The 15,678-nt window shown below is 53.4% G+C and overlaps 1 protein-coding gene across 1 annotated transcript in view; it reads right to left on the reverse strand.

The window, feature by feature from the left end:
- The window catches only part of HS1BP3 (HCLS1 binding protein 3), a 37,002-nt gene that overhangs the window by 4,838 nt on the left and 16,486 nt on the right, over positions 1 to 15,678 (reverse strand). The window contains exons 5-6 of the mRNA XM_069582640.1: positions 4,774 to 4,934; positions 3,349 to 3,484 (exon numbers count right to left, since the gene is read on the reverse strand). Of these exons, the coding sequence (XP_069438741.1) occupies positions 3,349 to 3,484; positions 4,774 to 4,934 (297 nt within the window). The remainder of the gene's footprint in view (positions 1 to 3,348; positions 3,485 to 4,773; positions 4,935 to 15,678) is intronic.

Genomic DNA, 15,678 nt, shown 5'->3' on the forward strand with positions numbered 1-15,678 from the left:
GGCAGCTGCACTGGGGATCCAGGTGGCCACCCAGCACCCCTCACCAAGCACCCCATTTCCAACTGGGCTCCCTGAAAGTGAAAGTGTTAATCGCTCAGTCATGTCCAACTCTTTGTGACCCCATGGACTGTAACCCACCAGGCTCCTCTGTCCATGGGATTTTCCAGGCAAGAATACTGGAGTGGGTTGCCATTTCCTTCTCCAGGGGATCTTCCTGACCCAAGGATCGAACCCAGATCTCTCTCACTGCAGGCAGTTTCTTTACCACTGAGCCACCAGGGAAGCCTGGGTTCCCTGAGTCACGGCTAGAAACAGCTCCCACTGATGCAAGGTTCAGCTCCTCTCTCTTCCAGGCCCTGAAGGCATGAGGCCAATCACTGAGGGGCTGGAGAGAGGTCTGAAGACCCCTGGCCCACTCCTCCTCCCCAGGTCCCTGCAGAGGACAGAGCTCGACTGAATACCAAAGCTGGGGCCCCATGGCAAGAAGGAATGGGGGTGTCTCAGACTCCAAACCCTATTCAAATGCTCCCCCCGCCAATACTGTTTGGGAGGGCTGATGCCAGCTGTGGAATGAACGGGTGAGGAAAGCATTGGAGGATGAAAGAATATGAGAAAGTTCATCATAAAGACACCTGATCACCACCTGGAGAGTCCCAGGACACACACAAAGAAAAACAAAATATGGTTCCTGCTCTCAAGAGGGTAATTCCTTCTTCACCAGATGTCTGACAGAGTGAAGGCAGGGCCATAGACTCACATTCTCTAAAGCAGTGACTCCCAGAGTGGCCTGGGGGATGTAGGAGGCATTACTCACGAGAGGGTCCCAGGGACCAACTGGAACGTGAAATGCCATGTGGTCTTCCCCTCGAGCCACGTGTGCCCACACAGTACAGGTGCAGAAAGCCCTGCTTAACCCTGGTGTTGCCCCAGCCCTCTGGCCACAGGAAGCCTTTGAAGGTGATACCTTTCAACACCCCCAACCCAGCGTTCTACAGAATGCGGCCTGAAAGAGTGTGTGTGTTGGTGTGCTAAGGTCTCACTCTGGTATGTCTGTGTGTGTGTGTGTGTGTGTGCGCGCATGTACGCTGAGGTCACATTGGGATGTGTCTGTGTGTGCATGCGTGTCTGTGTGCTGAGGTCACACTGCGGGGTGTGGGTGTGTGTATCTGTATGCATGCTGAGGTCACACTGGGATGTGTGTGTGTGTGTATGTGTGTCTGTGTGCTGAGGTCGCACTGTGGTATGTGTCTGTGTGTGTGCATGCTGAGGTCACACTGGGATGTGTGTGTGTGTGTGTGTGTGTGTATGTGCACGCTGAGGTCACACTGGGATGTATGTGTGTCTGGGTTTATGTGCTGAGGTCACACTGCGGTATGTGTCTGTGTGTTTGTGCTGAGGTCACACTGGGATGTGTGTGTCTGTGTGTGTATCTGTGTGTGTGTGTCTGTGTGCTGAGGTTGCATGGCGGTGTGTGTCTGTGTGCTTGTGCTGAGGTCACACTGGGATGTGTGTGTCTGTGTGCTGAGGTCACACTGGGATGTGTGTGTGGGTGAGTGCACGCTGATTTCACACTGGGATGTATGTGTGTCTGTGTGTGTGTGTTTGTGCTGAGGTCACACAGGGATGTGTGTGTGTGGGTGTGTGCATGCTGAGGTCACACTGGGATGTATGTATGTGTGTGTGTGTGTGTCTGTATGCTGAGGTCGCACTGCGTGGGGTATGTGTCTGTGTGTGTGTTTGTGCTGAGGTCACACTGGGATGTATGTGTAATGGATTTAATATTGATACAAACGAGGCCCAAAGGTCCCACTGGCTCTGCCCCTGTAGGACACGCTGCATCCTCAGGACAGCAGAGGCTCCCAGGGCTGACCTTCCCTGGGCCTCAGAGTCAGCTGAAACGCAGAACAACAGTCCCAGTTTCTCCCAGGGAGGACCACTGCCAGGACGTCCGCGGTGAGGACGCAAGGATGAGAGCGAACAGCTGCCCGGGGCCTCAGGGACGTGTAATGACAAGGAGCCGTCGCAGTGACTCAGGCCCGGCGGGCACTCAGGGGGGCTAACAGCCCATGGCTGCTAACGAGGGTGTGGATGACAGTCTCCTGGGACCTCCGGCCAGCACCACGTAACTGTTCCTGGAAAGAGATGGCTCGGCGTCCTGTAATCGCCAGGCTCAGTCTGCATCCCGGGGACGTGGATGACGTGACGATGGGAAGCAGGGACACACGGTGCCGCGGGTGCTGAGAAGGCAGCCCCATGAGCCCAGGGAGAGCCTGCTGGGCCCGAGGCGGCAGGCAGTCTGCCAGCCTCTCCTCCTCTGAGCGCTCAGGGTCCCGGCAAGGTGGGAGGACCGGACTCAGGCAGGCTGACCCAGTTCCTCATCCTGTTACTTGGGACCTATGGCCTTGGGCCAGTTACCTCTCCCACCCTCCACTTTCTGTAAAAAGGAGATAACAGCACCTACGTGAGGGGGTGGGGGATGGGGGTGGGGAGAGGATGCTCTTATGAGGATCAAGTAAGATAACACGTAAAGAGCCTGGCACACTTGTCTGAGGCACAGCATGTACCCTGTGGCAATCAGTCTTGCACATTTTGTCAATCAACCTCCCTCTAACAGATTAAGTCTCATTCTCCCTTCTGTAAGATCCCCCGGAGAAGGAAATGGCAACCCACTCCAGTATTCCTGCCTGGAGAATCCCATGGACAGAGGAGCCTGGCAGGCTACAGTCCATGGGGTCGCAAACAGTTGGACATGACTGAGTGACTAACACGTTCCCCACTGTAAAATCTGCTGACGGGCCCCTGCTGCTGTCCAGAACATCAGGACTTTGCTCCCTACGGGTGAGCTGTATGCTACCACGAGTCATTTTTGTTTTCAAACCTATTTATGCCAGTTATACTTGCTCTTGGAATTACATAATTTAATTATTTTTTATATAAACTGCTTGCATAAATGAAGTTCTTTCTAGAACTTGCTAAGCGGCTAACACTCCCTTGACCCCTCCCTCCAGCCTTTCCACTGAATCCCCTTCACTGCCTCCCAATCAATCAGCTCTCATCCACAGGCTCCCACCTTTTAAAAAAAAATATTTATTTATTTAGCTGCATCAGGTCTTAGTTGCAGCATGTGAGATCTAGCTCCCTAACCAGGTAACAAACCTCGGTTCCTTGCATTGGGAGCTTGGAGTCTTAGCCACCGGGCCACCAGGGAAGTCCTGGGCTCTCACCTTTGATGGGTCAGGATTCCCTCCCTCAGAGCCCAAGGATGCTAAAGTGCTACCACCCGGGGAAGACTGTGGTTCCGTGGTACACACCCTGACCTGGGGAAGCATCACTGGAGACAAGCGGTACCTGAACAGCTCCTCGGAGGCCTCCCTGTGGCCTTCACGGGGTGTGGCTCCGCCACTTTGGGGAGCAGCTGGCAGCAGTAAGGGGTCATCCAGGGGGACAGCTCCACCGAGGTCAGGATCGTCAAACAGCTTCAGGGCTGCAGAGGAGGGAGCGGCAGAGTGGTCAGAGGACGTGCTAGCCTGTCCTTGGCTGCCTGGGGGGTGCAGTGTGGAGACTGGCCCAACCTCCTGGCCCAGCCGAGAGAAAGGGAGTAAGGTTGCCACTTTGGTCTGCAAGGCAGAGTGTAGAAGAACCAGGCACCTGTGGGGGCCTGGTGCACCTGTGTGCCTAGCCCCGACCCCACCTCCCTGCATGCTAGGCCAAAAGCCACGTGGAGGCACCTCCCTGGTTTCAAGCCCTCAAGGCCTCCTCACTGCTTTGAGGAAGAACCTGACTCCTCAGCTCACTGCCCCCGGCTGCCCAAGCACCCCTCCATCTCTTAGCTCAGCCCCCAGGGCTTGGCCCTGTCTTTCTACAAGCACTCACTGAGTGCCAACCACCAGCTCTGGCAGTCGAGGTCTGCTCCCCATCCCCTCCCAGTCTCAATGCTCAGCGCTGCCCTTTGTGACAGGCGACTGCAGCCTCTTTGCCTGGAATTGGCTTTGTCAGCAGCCGTGGCAAACTCCGCCAACCCCTTGGGATCCAGTTCCTCTATCCATCCCTTACTCAAGAAGCCCCTCAGCCTGGGGGTCCCCACAGGCACTGACATTCTTCTCGGACCTGTTACAGGCTGAGACCACCTCGTAATGGTCAGGAGATGTCCTGTCTATCCCATGAGAGACCCCGAGGCCGGGACTGCGTCTCTCTTCAGGCTTTCCTGGGCCCCCACACAGAGCCTGGCCCTCACCAGGTGCCCGGTACCAACTGAATTAATGGGTGACATCAACTCCCTGCCCTGGATGCAGACCTGGGAGCTGGGGGGACAGGTCAGACCCAGGAGTGAGTGCAGAAGTGCCAGGCCTTCCCAGCTCCAGCTCCACACTGGACCCTCTCATGGGGTCTCTGCAGGGAACACGGAGTCTCCTGTTACAATCCAAGCCATGCAGAGTCCCAGCACCCCCTCTCTATCTGATGCCCACATCTGGCTGTGGAGGTAATAAAGATAATTTTACACCAGTCACAACCCACACTTTTCAAAGCAACAAAGAAAACTACCCTTTGCTTCTGAGGGATGACTAGCATTAACACAGCCCTGGAATGTTCTGGGCTGTGGGGACACAAGGTGCAAGACTAGATTTCTCCAGCAGAAAATCCCCACCAGCTGAATCTGTATCGTGTCAAGACTGGCATCCTGCTCGTGTGTAGTGGGCCTGACGCCCTTTACAGAGGTTGGTGGGTCACCTGGGAGACACTGAGAGCGAAGGGACACCCTGGAAATCTACTTACGGTCCCCGGGGGGTGAGTCCTCTGCGTGGCCCCGGGGAGAGGGCTTCCTGCCCGGGCCGAAGAGCCCCTCATCAGGATCAACCTCCTCATCAAAGATGGTGAGCCGGGGCGTGGCTTTGGGCTTCACGGCCACTTCAGGACGTTTCTTGGGCTTCTTGGAGCTGGAGAATCACAGACAGAACTTGAGGTAGGGACCTCTCACAAGAGCCCTGCTGGCCAGGGGCACCCTAGTCAGACCCATACAGGCACGGGGCAGGCTGGCGCTTGTGTCAAGAAGGACCTTGCCAAGAACCTGACAGTGAGAGGGTGAGACGCTGCTGCGGAAGCAGCACAGTCCTGTGCCCAGGGAACGGCTGCGGTGGAGATGCATGCAGAGATCGGGGGGCATCTGGACTGCACTACCAGCTGCAGACAACTCCCAGCCCGGAAGGGCCAGCAGGACGGGTCACAGGTCAAAGTACATGGCCTCCTTGCGGGGTGCCCAACCTCGGCACTCCCTGGAGCCAAACTCAGAATCACTGCACAGACGCTCGGACACGGGGCTGAGTACACGGAGGCTACCAACCTTAGGGCCTGGGCCCAGGGGAGAACAGAAGGCAGCCTTGGTCAGTGCTGTTTTCCCCGCACAAATCCACCTCTTTGGTGCAACCTCCATTATTCTAGAAAACATTTCAGTTTCACTGAGCAACACTCCACCCCTTTCTTCAGCAAACCCCTCTGGCTCCTCAGAATCGCAATCGGCTCTGCACCCCTCAGGTCCTTTTATGTCTCATGCATCGGCTGGCCGAGGTCTTGCTCTGGGCTGGACACTGCTGCGGGGAACCAGGAGGGGGCTCGAGGGAAGTTTCTGGGCCCTGGGAGGGCTTTACTTCCTGCTCGGGTGGACACGTCAACCTTCAGGGACCCAAAAGCTGCAGACCTACACACATCACTGGAAGTTATTCTGCCAGTAAATAAACAAACTTGGTTTTATTTTAACAAGATGATCCAGTCCCTGTTGGTGATGCCTAAATTAGCCATTTTAAGGTTCCTGCAAAGAACAGAAATAAGCTTTTAACTGGAAGTGGGATTTCCGTGGGCCAATCTGCCTGCAGGGGAGTTCCACTGGACCGGGGTCACCGTCTGGGTTTATGCTGGTGATAACTATGCGGTTGAACTGCGCTGATAGCACCGTAAACAAGGGTACAGATTAACCAGCAGCAGATAAAAATAGCAGCAGGGCGGCCCTGGGTGCTGGAAGGCAGGGCGTTCAGAGGCGGCCATTCCCATGGTCTGGATTTAGATGTCTGGGAGAATTTGGGGGTCCTGGCAGAGACGGGGAGAAGCTGGGAAAGGTGGAATGTACCTGCTTGAGGCCGCAGGACCCACACACCTCCACGCTCAGGGCCGAGACCCCAGTGGGAAGGTTTCTGTGGGTAGATGAAGAAACGGTTCAGAGAAGCTGGATGTCGGCTCAAAGCTACACAGCAGGGAGGGCCAGAGACTCTCCAGCTACACCCAGTCTCTGCTCTTTCTTCATCCCGGACACAAGGCAGACAGGCTCCAGCCCCAGGCCATGCCTCTGCCACGAGGCCAGCCCCGGGCCCTGTCCGTGATGCTAGGTGAGGTGAAAGGGGCCTGGGCTCCTCCAGAAACCTCACATCCCCTTCCTCACTCACCTTAAGGAGTCGGGGTATCCTACTCTTCCTGGGATGCTTTCCCCTTCTGTTTCACACTCCCGGCAGAGCCAGGGGAGCACGAATGACTCCTGAGAAGTGGGCACCAGGGAGGCCCTGGCCTTTAGCGCAGGCCAGCCGGAGACGGTCACAGCCAGCCGAGACCCACTGAGTCAGAACCCCAGCGGCAGGCCTTAGGCACTGCTTGTGTCCCTGTGGGCTCTAGTGACCAGCTGTATTCGGGAGCCACTGGACCAGGCTTTGCTCCATGGCTGACCCTCAATTACCCATTGCAGCCGCCCTTTTCTTGGCCCTGCTCCTGGATTCAGCAGAGGCTGCAGCAGTGAAGCGCGGAGATCCCTTAGCATCCCCCCAGCTGGGGTGCAGCCCCCAAGGAGGCAGGGTCGGGCTTGGCCACTCCACAGCCACCATCCGCAGATCCTTCTCACTCTGAACCACCAGCTCTGAGACCTCACGTTTGCAGCCTCCCCAGCAGACGGGCCCCCAGGGCAAGAGCTGGGAGCTTCCCACTGACTAGAAACCAGAGGGAGTCCAGAGAGGCAGGAGGGTCTGAAGAACAAAGGAAGAGAGTAAACAGACATGATTGATTATCGCGGGAGAAGCCGCGCAGAGATGGTGATGACTTCCCTTCCTGCACCTATTTCTGGTTCGGAGAGCACAAATGAGGCCTGGCTTTCCCGCCATGTAAGTTTTCCTCTCAAACTGTTCCTGTTTTTCTCCCTGGAGACATTTTTAAATCTTTTGTTGTCTTGAATTGAAATAAGGCGACTCGTAACGGCACATGGGGCTGCTCTGTCAGGCACCATCTGAGCCCCACCCCGTTCCACCTGGGCCGTCCCCGGAGGAGACAAAGAATAGGAAGGGACATGGAGCTCTGACAGGTGAAAGCCCCGGGTCCTGTCCTGGCTGGCCCCAGATTCAGTACCTAGGTGCTCAGTAGTGTGCCTGGTACAGAGGAGATGCTCAATAAATATTAGATGAAGGGATGGATGAATGGAGGGGTGGCGGAAGGATGGACAGATGGACAAACAAATAGGTGGATGGACAAGGTGAGAGTGCACCTCTAATTCAGACTTATTTCTATGTCCTCCCCCCAGGAGGGGGGAATGGGAGGGAAGAGAGAGGGGATGCCAGCAGACAGAGACTCTCTATTCCATAGCTCCTCCTCTCAGGCACCCCAGCTGGTCTCTCCAGCAGCCCCTTGCCCTTCTGTAGGGAGCTCATCCTTTCACTCCCAGTGCCTTCTATGGCCCAGTGCTCAGTGAGTGCCTTCCAAGGGCAAGACCCTGTGCTGGGTGATGAGAGCACGGAGACAAGAGACTTGGCGCTGTGCTTGGAAGCTCAGAGCCGAGCAGAGTCACAGACACATGCCTGTCATCACCACATGGGGCAACTGGACAGCCGGAGCCCAGAGGAAGGAGTCAACCCAGCCTGGGGGCTTCTGAGAGGAGGTGGCGGAGGGGTGAGCTGAGATCTCGGGGGCTAAGAGCAGAAGACTGACCCAGGCAGAGAGGCCCTCAATCTGGGAGGGGCTGCGGCAGGTGTGACTCACGCAAGATCGGGTCCCCCGTGGAAGCTCTGCTCCTGGTCTAGGGAGAAAGGATCAGGCCCCAAATGGGGCAGACAAAAGCAGGGAGAATGTCAGCAGGCAAGCTGCCGGTAAATGTGGACAGCTGAAGTGACCCGAGGGTAGAAGGGACAAGTGAGGATGGTGCTCAATTCTGATTCAACGATAGGATGGGCGTTTCACGTAAGGTGTCACTCCGACTCCAAGCCTGTTCCTGCCCCTCGCTCACAGGTCGTATGAGCATAGACTGAGGCTGCACACATGGGCCACGGTCCTGGCACACCCTCCATTCCCCTCTCAGCTCCACCTGCATCCACCCATCTGTCCACAGGACACACCACCCAGCTCTGCCTAGCCCGCTGCTGGCCATAAAGGGTTTCCCCCCACCGCCCTCTCTCTCCTCTAAAGGAAGGCAGGTAGATCAGGCCAATCACCGGGGATGGGGCAGCTGAGCATCAAACAGAGGGGTCTGCAGTGGACAGAACCGCAGCTCCTGACCCTGGGAGGGTTGTGGGAGGTGGTGGTGGTGGTTGGGGGCAGTCCCTGGATGGGTACAGGCACGTGGAAGCGTGCTCCTGCAATATACTTGTGTATGCACGGACAGATGTCAGCTTTCCTGCCGTGTGTGCCTGATCGAAGACAGATGTCCTGGCCAGGCCGCATCTTGAGCTTGAATGAGAGGTGGCAGGTGCCACGGTTGACAGCTCTAACAGGCCGAGGAACAGCCCTGCTCCACGGGGCTCAGGTGGCCCTGTGACAGTGATTGACACCAGCGCGTCCTCCCCTCCGGCCACCCAGGGGGCTTGTGTCACTGTTCCCGGGCGCACCTGCCCCCGTGGTAGACCCCTGGGGGGAACCAAGAGCCCCAGGACCCGTGGGTACCAAGTGACAGAGGCATCTCTTAGACTAAATGGAAGATGGCGGGTACCTCTAAGCAAAGGATCACACACAACATGACTGTTAACTTTCAAAGTCAGGGTGATGCTAAGCCACACACAGAAATCGACCTCTTTTCCAAGCACGTAAATTTCCTGTTTCAAAATAAGGCACTTTTCATCTTAAATTTATTTTTTGTTTTTTGTTTTCAATTAGAGAAAATTCTCAGCATGCCAATAAATGAACCTGTGAAGTTCATTCCAGGACAATGTTATCCTCAGCAGCACTGGGCAATAGGCTTCCACGGTGATTGGATCACCGTGAAAATCCTGGAGGAAAGGCATTGATGCTATGGACCCACGTGGGCCTCGCTGGGACAGGGGTTCAGGGACACAGTGGACAGAGGGATAGGCAAGAGCCCTGTGAAAACACTGAGGTGGGAAGGGCTTGGCAGGTCCAAGTGCCCAACAGCTGGATGGCAGGTACATGGAGGGAGGAGGAGGAGGGTCTGAAGGGAAGTCAGGGCCGGGAGAGGTGGAGGGGGCTTCTGATTGTTCCTGAGAGAGGACTCCTTGGAAGGGATTCAGAACCTGTGTGTGACCCCAGGTCGGTCATTTCACTCTCTGAATGTTTTCTTATCTGTCTGGTGGGAATAAGGAATGCTCCAGAAACTGCAAAGTGGTGCCCGGATGCCATCTTGCTGGGCAAAGCAGAGGCCTATGATCACAGGAGGACGTCTAGCTCACACTGTGTTTCAACCCAGCAGACTTCGCCCTGGGCCTGAAGGAGTAAGCTGGCTGGATCATGTGGCTACTCTGGACGCCCATCGTTTGCTGTTTTCCCAGAGTCACCCTCTCAGCAGCCCCACCCTGCCTCTCCAGGACCTCAGAGACCTCTCTCTCTTCTCACTCATGGGGGATGCCATTTCTCTTTCTCTGCACAGGGGTCAAACACTGCCCCTCACCTGGCCCAGCAGCAGCACCACCAAGAAACCAGGGCAGCCTGGCTCTGCCACCCCGTTGCTCGAAAGCAAAGCACCCTTCGCTGGTCACCCCCACAACGGTCCTAAGAGACTGAATCCAGATACAAGACAGAACTCAGCGCCCAGCCTGCAGCAACTGGCCCAGGAAGCCTCACTCCAACCTCTGTAGCGAGTGACCCCAGTGGCCAGGTGATTAACAGCTGCCGTCTTCTCCAGTCTTTCCCAGGGCTTCCCTGGTGGCTCAGAAAATAAAGCTTCTCCCTGCAGTGCAGGAGACAGGGTTCGATCCCTGGATCAGGAAGATCCCCTGGGGAAGGAAATGGCAACCCTCTCCAGTACTCTTGCCTGGAAAATTCCATGGACTGAGGAGCCTGGCAGGCTACAGTCCATGGGGGTCACAAAGAGTGGGACACGGCTGAGAGACTTCACTTTATTTCTTTCTTTCTTTCTTTTTCCTAGTCTTTACCCTGCTTATCACTTTCTAGGCCCACGACAAAGCCGAATATGCTCACCTGACCAATCGTACAGGACACCCCACTTCCAGTTAGGCCTCTGGTTTCCCCATGTCAACAGCCTCCAATAGGGCAAACTAGAGTCTTCCCGTTTGCTACCAGCCATCTCTCCCGCTCCCCACCTGTCTATGAGTCTCTGTAAAAGGGTGGCTGAACTCCTCCCTTGCTACGGCCCACCACGAATAAACGGCCTTTGCTGATTCTCATATGGATGGTCTTTGTTTATTCAAACACCCCCCACAACACTCCAGATGCTGGTATGACCAGTGGATGCTGGCAGTCCCTGCAGTGGAGAATACCCACCCCCACATTACCCACCATGGAGATGAAATGGACTGGGTAAAGTCGGCACCCAGCACAGGTTAGGGCTCAGTAGGCAGTGACAGGGTGAGTCCTGGCCAGTAGGCAGGAGGCCGAGGCTCCTGCCTGGATGGTGCCCCAGACTGCGTAATTTTGGAAAGGTTCCTCTGTTGCAACCACAAAGATGCTGGAAATCAATCCTGTATATACACTGGAAGGACTGATGCTGAAGCTGAAGCTCCAATACTGTGGCTACCTGATGTGAAGAGCCAACTCATTGGAAAAGAAGACTCTGGTGCTGGAAAAGATTGAAGGCAGAAGGAGAAGAGGGAGACAGAGGATGAGATGGTTGGATGGCATCACTGATTCAATGGATATGAACTTGAGGAAACTCTGGGAGATGGTGAGGGACAGGGAGGCCTGGCGTGCTGCAGTCCATGGGGTCACAAACAGTGGGACAGAACTTGGCGACTCAACAACAACAAAGATACGGAGGAGAAGGCCTTTGTGAGCACAACTCCCAGGGCTGATATTTACATAACAACAGGAAGTGGAAAAGCTGCCTTTTTCATTTTAATTGTTTAAATACCCAAAGGCTTCTGGCTTCTTCAGAGGAAAGGAAACTTGAAGTAGTGATAATATCATACAAAGGAAATTTCCTGTATTTCATCCCATTTTATCTTTACAGCCACTAGGCCTGGACTTTACCTCTAATTCACAAAGAAAGAAACTGGAGGCTCTGGGAAGTCCAGCAACCCTCCCAGTGTCCACCGGCTGCTAACTGACAGAGCTGGAACTTGAACCTAGGACGGTCAGCCTCCAACCCTGCTCTAGAGGGACCGTACACTCTAGGTTTTCCAGCTTCTGAAGTGGCTTTCAAACCACACTCAGGGGCCCTGACCTCCTGCAAAAGTGCCCACGGCCACCAGAGAGGTGGGCCGAGGCTGAGGGGACAGAGATCCAGAGCCCGCTACCCTGTCTCAACCTGGGCCAATTCGACTCCATGTATTTTATCCATCAGGGTTCTGTATGCAATTTCTGTTGCCCCAAAGCATCTGCCACTCGATGAAAGAAGTGGAAGGCGCTGTTTCCTGTGTTGCCCCTGACAGTATTCATTCCGGCCAGACTCTGCACTGCTGCGGATGGAGAAACACAGCTGGTGCAGCATGCCTGGGTGGGGGTGGGGGGTGCTGTGGTCACCCCAACGGCAGCTGTTACTGCAATCACCGTGACGGCTCTAGGGTGAGCCGAGGGTGCCCACTGTGCCCCCGGCACCCTCACTGTTTGGTCCCAGGACAGATCAAGGGTAAGTGCTGTCTGTGGAGATACAGTGAGATGCCACCAGCCCTGGGCCACAGCCCCAGCAGCGATCAGGAAGAACGGACCTCTAGCAGGTGACCAGAGAGGGAAACCTGGGGGCTGAGAGTAACAGGAAGGCCTCCCTGAGCCTGCCTCCTGGAAGCCTCTGAAGGCAGCAGAGCCTGGTGGCTGGCGCGGCTGCTCTCTGCTGCGTGCCCTCCTGCTTCTCCAAGACTTTTGTTAGGCTCAGTTTTGGAGGCCCCTCAGACGTGAATTTGCCTGCAGAGCACATCAGGAGCTTGTGAAAACACAAGTTCTAGGGCTCCACCCAGGTTCCAGGGGGGACCTGTGAACCTGCATTTCTAACCAGCTCCAGGGTGGTGGAGAATTCCCAGCTGGGCTCTGCTATCCTAGGCGGGGCTGGAATACTACAGGGCCCTAAGCCCAAGGGTGAAAGACGCACTATTTAGAAAGAGGCCTCCAAGGAGAAGTGGCCAAGCTCCTGTCCTTAGGGGCTGCCTCACTTATAAATCTTGGAAAAAGTATTAATAGTTGGGTGAGGCGGTAAGTGTCAGCTGACCTTAGCATGGTGATCATTTCGCATTGTAGGTGTATCAACATTGTACCCCTTAACCTTATACAATGCCCTAGGGCAACTTCATCTCAAAAAAGCTGGTGCTATTGGTCATTCAGTCATGTCTGACTCTTGCAACCCCATGGACTGCAGCCCATCAGGCTCGTCTGTCCATGGAAATCTCCAGGCAAGAATACTAGAATGGGTTGCCATTTTTCTTTTCGAGGGGGTCTTCCTGACCCAGGGATTGAATGAGGTCTCCTGCACTGCAGGCAGATTCTTTACCATCTGAGCCACCAGGGAAGCCCCTAATAAACTTGGGGGGTGGGGAGGGTGGTTGGATGAATACACCTTGGTTAGTAGATCTGGAGGTACCTGGCAATGTGCGAGAAGGTTTCAAAACCACACAATCATCCCAGAGCAGAAACTTCATCCAAATATAGGAAGCAAGACATTCTTATGCTAAAACGCATATGGTCACTTTACGAAAGATAAAACAACATTTGGATAAACAATTAGGACAAAACACACGATTCACATTCCAAAGAAATGTCCAGCCTCACCACTTGAGGCCGTGGCCCAGGGCCTGGGTGCTTGTTCCCCATCCTCTGAGCAGACAAGCCTGGACAGCGGGAAGCCCAGTCTCACAGGACAGCATGTTCATGCAGGAACCAGCCTGTCCCTCGGGAAGCTGAGGGTCCTCAGGGACCTGGGACAGGGAGGGGAGCTCCCTGAGCACTGGGGTAAGAGCAGGGGGCAGCGGGTCTTGCATATGGGTAGGCTTTGGAAAAGCAGAGAGGATATCCCAACACAGGGGAAATTAAATCCCTAAAGACCCCTTCACTGGAGAGGCACAACCAAGACTCCTCACAGAGCTTTTGGGACCTTGCTCTGGGGCAGGCAGCTGGGGGAAAAGCTCAACAGAATAAACACTCCATACACGAACAAGTTCATCATTGCCCGTAACTGCAAAAACCTACAGAAAACACCACAATGTCCCCAATGCCATTTACAGCACATTAGTTTGATGCATTAGCATCAAGTTAGGAAGGTAGAAGTCTATTTATTGATACGGAAAGACCTAGCTGGAAAAAAAAAGCACATTATGGAATGGTGCACATTAACACAATCCCATTTTGTTAACACAATATGAGGTTCGTGACATTGTATAGGAGGCAGGGTGCAAGAGCATCCCTAAGAAAAAGAAATGCAAAAAGGCAAAATGGCTGTCTGAGGAGGCCTTACAAATAGCTGTGAAAAGAAGAGAAGCAAAAAGCAAAGGAGAAAAGGAAAGATATACCCATTTGAATGGAGAGTTCCAAAGAATAGCAAGGAGAGATAGGAAAGCCTTCCTCAGTGATCATTGCAAAGAAATAGAGGAAAACAATAGAATAGGAAAGACTAGAGATCTCTTCAAGAAAATTAGAGATACCAAGGGAATATTTCATGCAAGAATGGGCTCAATAAAGGACAGAAATGGTATGGACCTAACAGAAGCAGAAGATATTAAGAAGAGGTGGCAAGAATACACAGAAGAACTGTACAAAAAAGATCTTCACGACCAAGATAATCATGAAGGTGTGATCACTCACCTAGAGCCAGACATCCTGGAATGTGAAGTCAGGTGGGCCTTAAGCATCACTATGAACAAAGCTAGTGGAGGTGATGGGATTCCAGTGGAGCTGTTTCAAATCCTGAAAGATGATGCTGTGAAAGTGCTGCACTCAATATGCCAGCAAATTTGGAAAGCTCAGCAGTGGCCACAGGACTGGAAAAGGTCAGTTTTCATTCCAATCCCAAAGAAATGCAATGCCAAAGAATGCTCAAACTGCTGCACAATTACACTCATCTCACACACTAGTAAAGTAATGCTCAAAATTCTTCAAGCCAGGCTTCAGCAATATGTGAACTGTGAACTTTCAGATGTTCAAGCTGGGTTTAGAAAAGGCAGAGGAACCAGAGACTGCCAGGAGCCAGCACGGGAGATCCCACCCATGACAAGGTCATGTAGGACTTGAGGGACTCCCTGGGCCGATCCCACCCATGACAAGGAGACCTGACAAACTGCAATTCATGGGGTCGCAAATAGTCGGACACGACTGAGTGACTGAACTGAACTGAACTGAAAATGAATTCTTTTCATAGAAAATTCTGAAAACCTTTTATATGTTAGTAGGAATGTGCCAACTAAAAATGCTTGTGTGGAAAGGCAAGAGTGGCAGAGAAACAAACACTTCATGGCAAATAGATGGGGAAACAGTGGAAACAGTGGCTGACTTTATTTTTGGGGGGTCCAAAATCACTGCGGATGGTGATTGCAGCCATGAAATTAAAAGATGCTTGCTCCTTGGAAGGAAAGTTATGACCAACCTAGACGGCATATTAAAAAGCAGAGACATTACTTTGCCAACAAAGGTCTGTCTAGTCAAGGCTATGTTTTTTCCCAGTAGTCATGTATGGATGTGAGAGTTGGACTATAAAGAAAGCTGAGCACCGAAGAATTGATGCTTTTGAACTGTGATGTTGGAGAAGACTCTTGAGAGTCCCTTGGACTGCAAGGAGGTCCAATCAGTCCATCCTAAAGGAGATCAGTCCTGGGTGTTCATTAGAGGGACTGATGCTGAAGCTGAAACTCCAATACTTTGGCCACCTGATACGGAGAGCTGATTCATTTGAAAAGACCCTGATGCTGGGAAAGACTGAGGGCCGGAAGAGAAGGGGACGACAGAGGATGAGATGGCTGGATGGCATCACCAACTCGATGGACATGAGTTTGGGTAAACTCCGGGAGTTGGTGATGGACAGGGAGGCCTGGCGTGCTGCGGTTCATGGGGTTGCAAAGAGTCGGACATGACTGAGCGACTGAACTGAACTGAACCAGAAGCATATACCTTCATGACAAAAGGGCTTTTAAATGTGCTTTTAATTTTTCTACGCTAATTGTATATTATTTGAGTTACAGTTAAAAATGTTCCTAGCAGAGTATTTCCAGCCAAAGGCAGAACTATTATGGGAGAACTTCACCTTTCTTAGAACTGTGAAATCTCTAAAACAGAAAGTTAAATATGAAAACTGTGTTCCACATGGAAAGCGACGGTGAGGACATTAAGTGAAAAAGC

This window comes from Ovis canadensis, chromosome 3 (genome assembly GCF_042477335.2).
Source record: "Ovis canadensis isolate MfBH-ARS-UI-01 breed Bighorn chromosome 3, ARS-UI_OviCan_v2, whole genome shotgun sequence".
Lineage (NCBI taxonomy): Eukaryota > Metazoa > Chordata > Mammalia > Artiodactyla > Bovidae > Ovis > Ovis canadensis.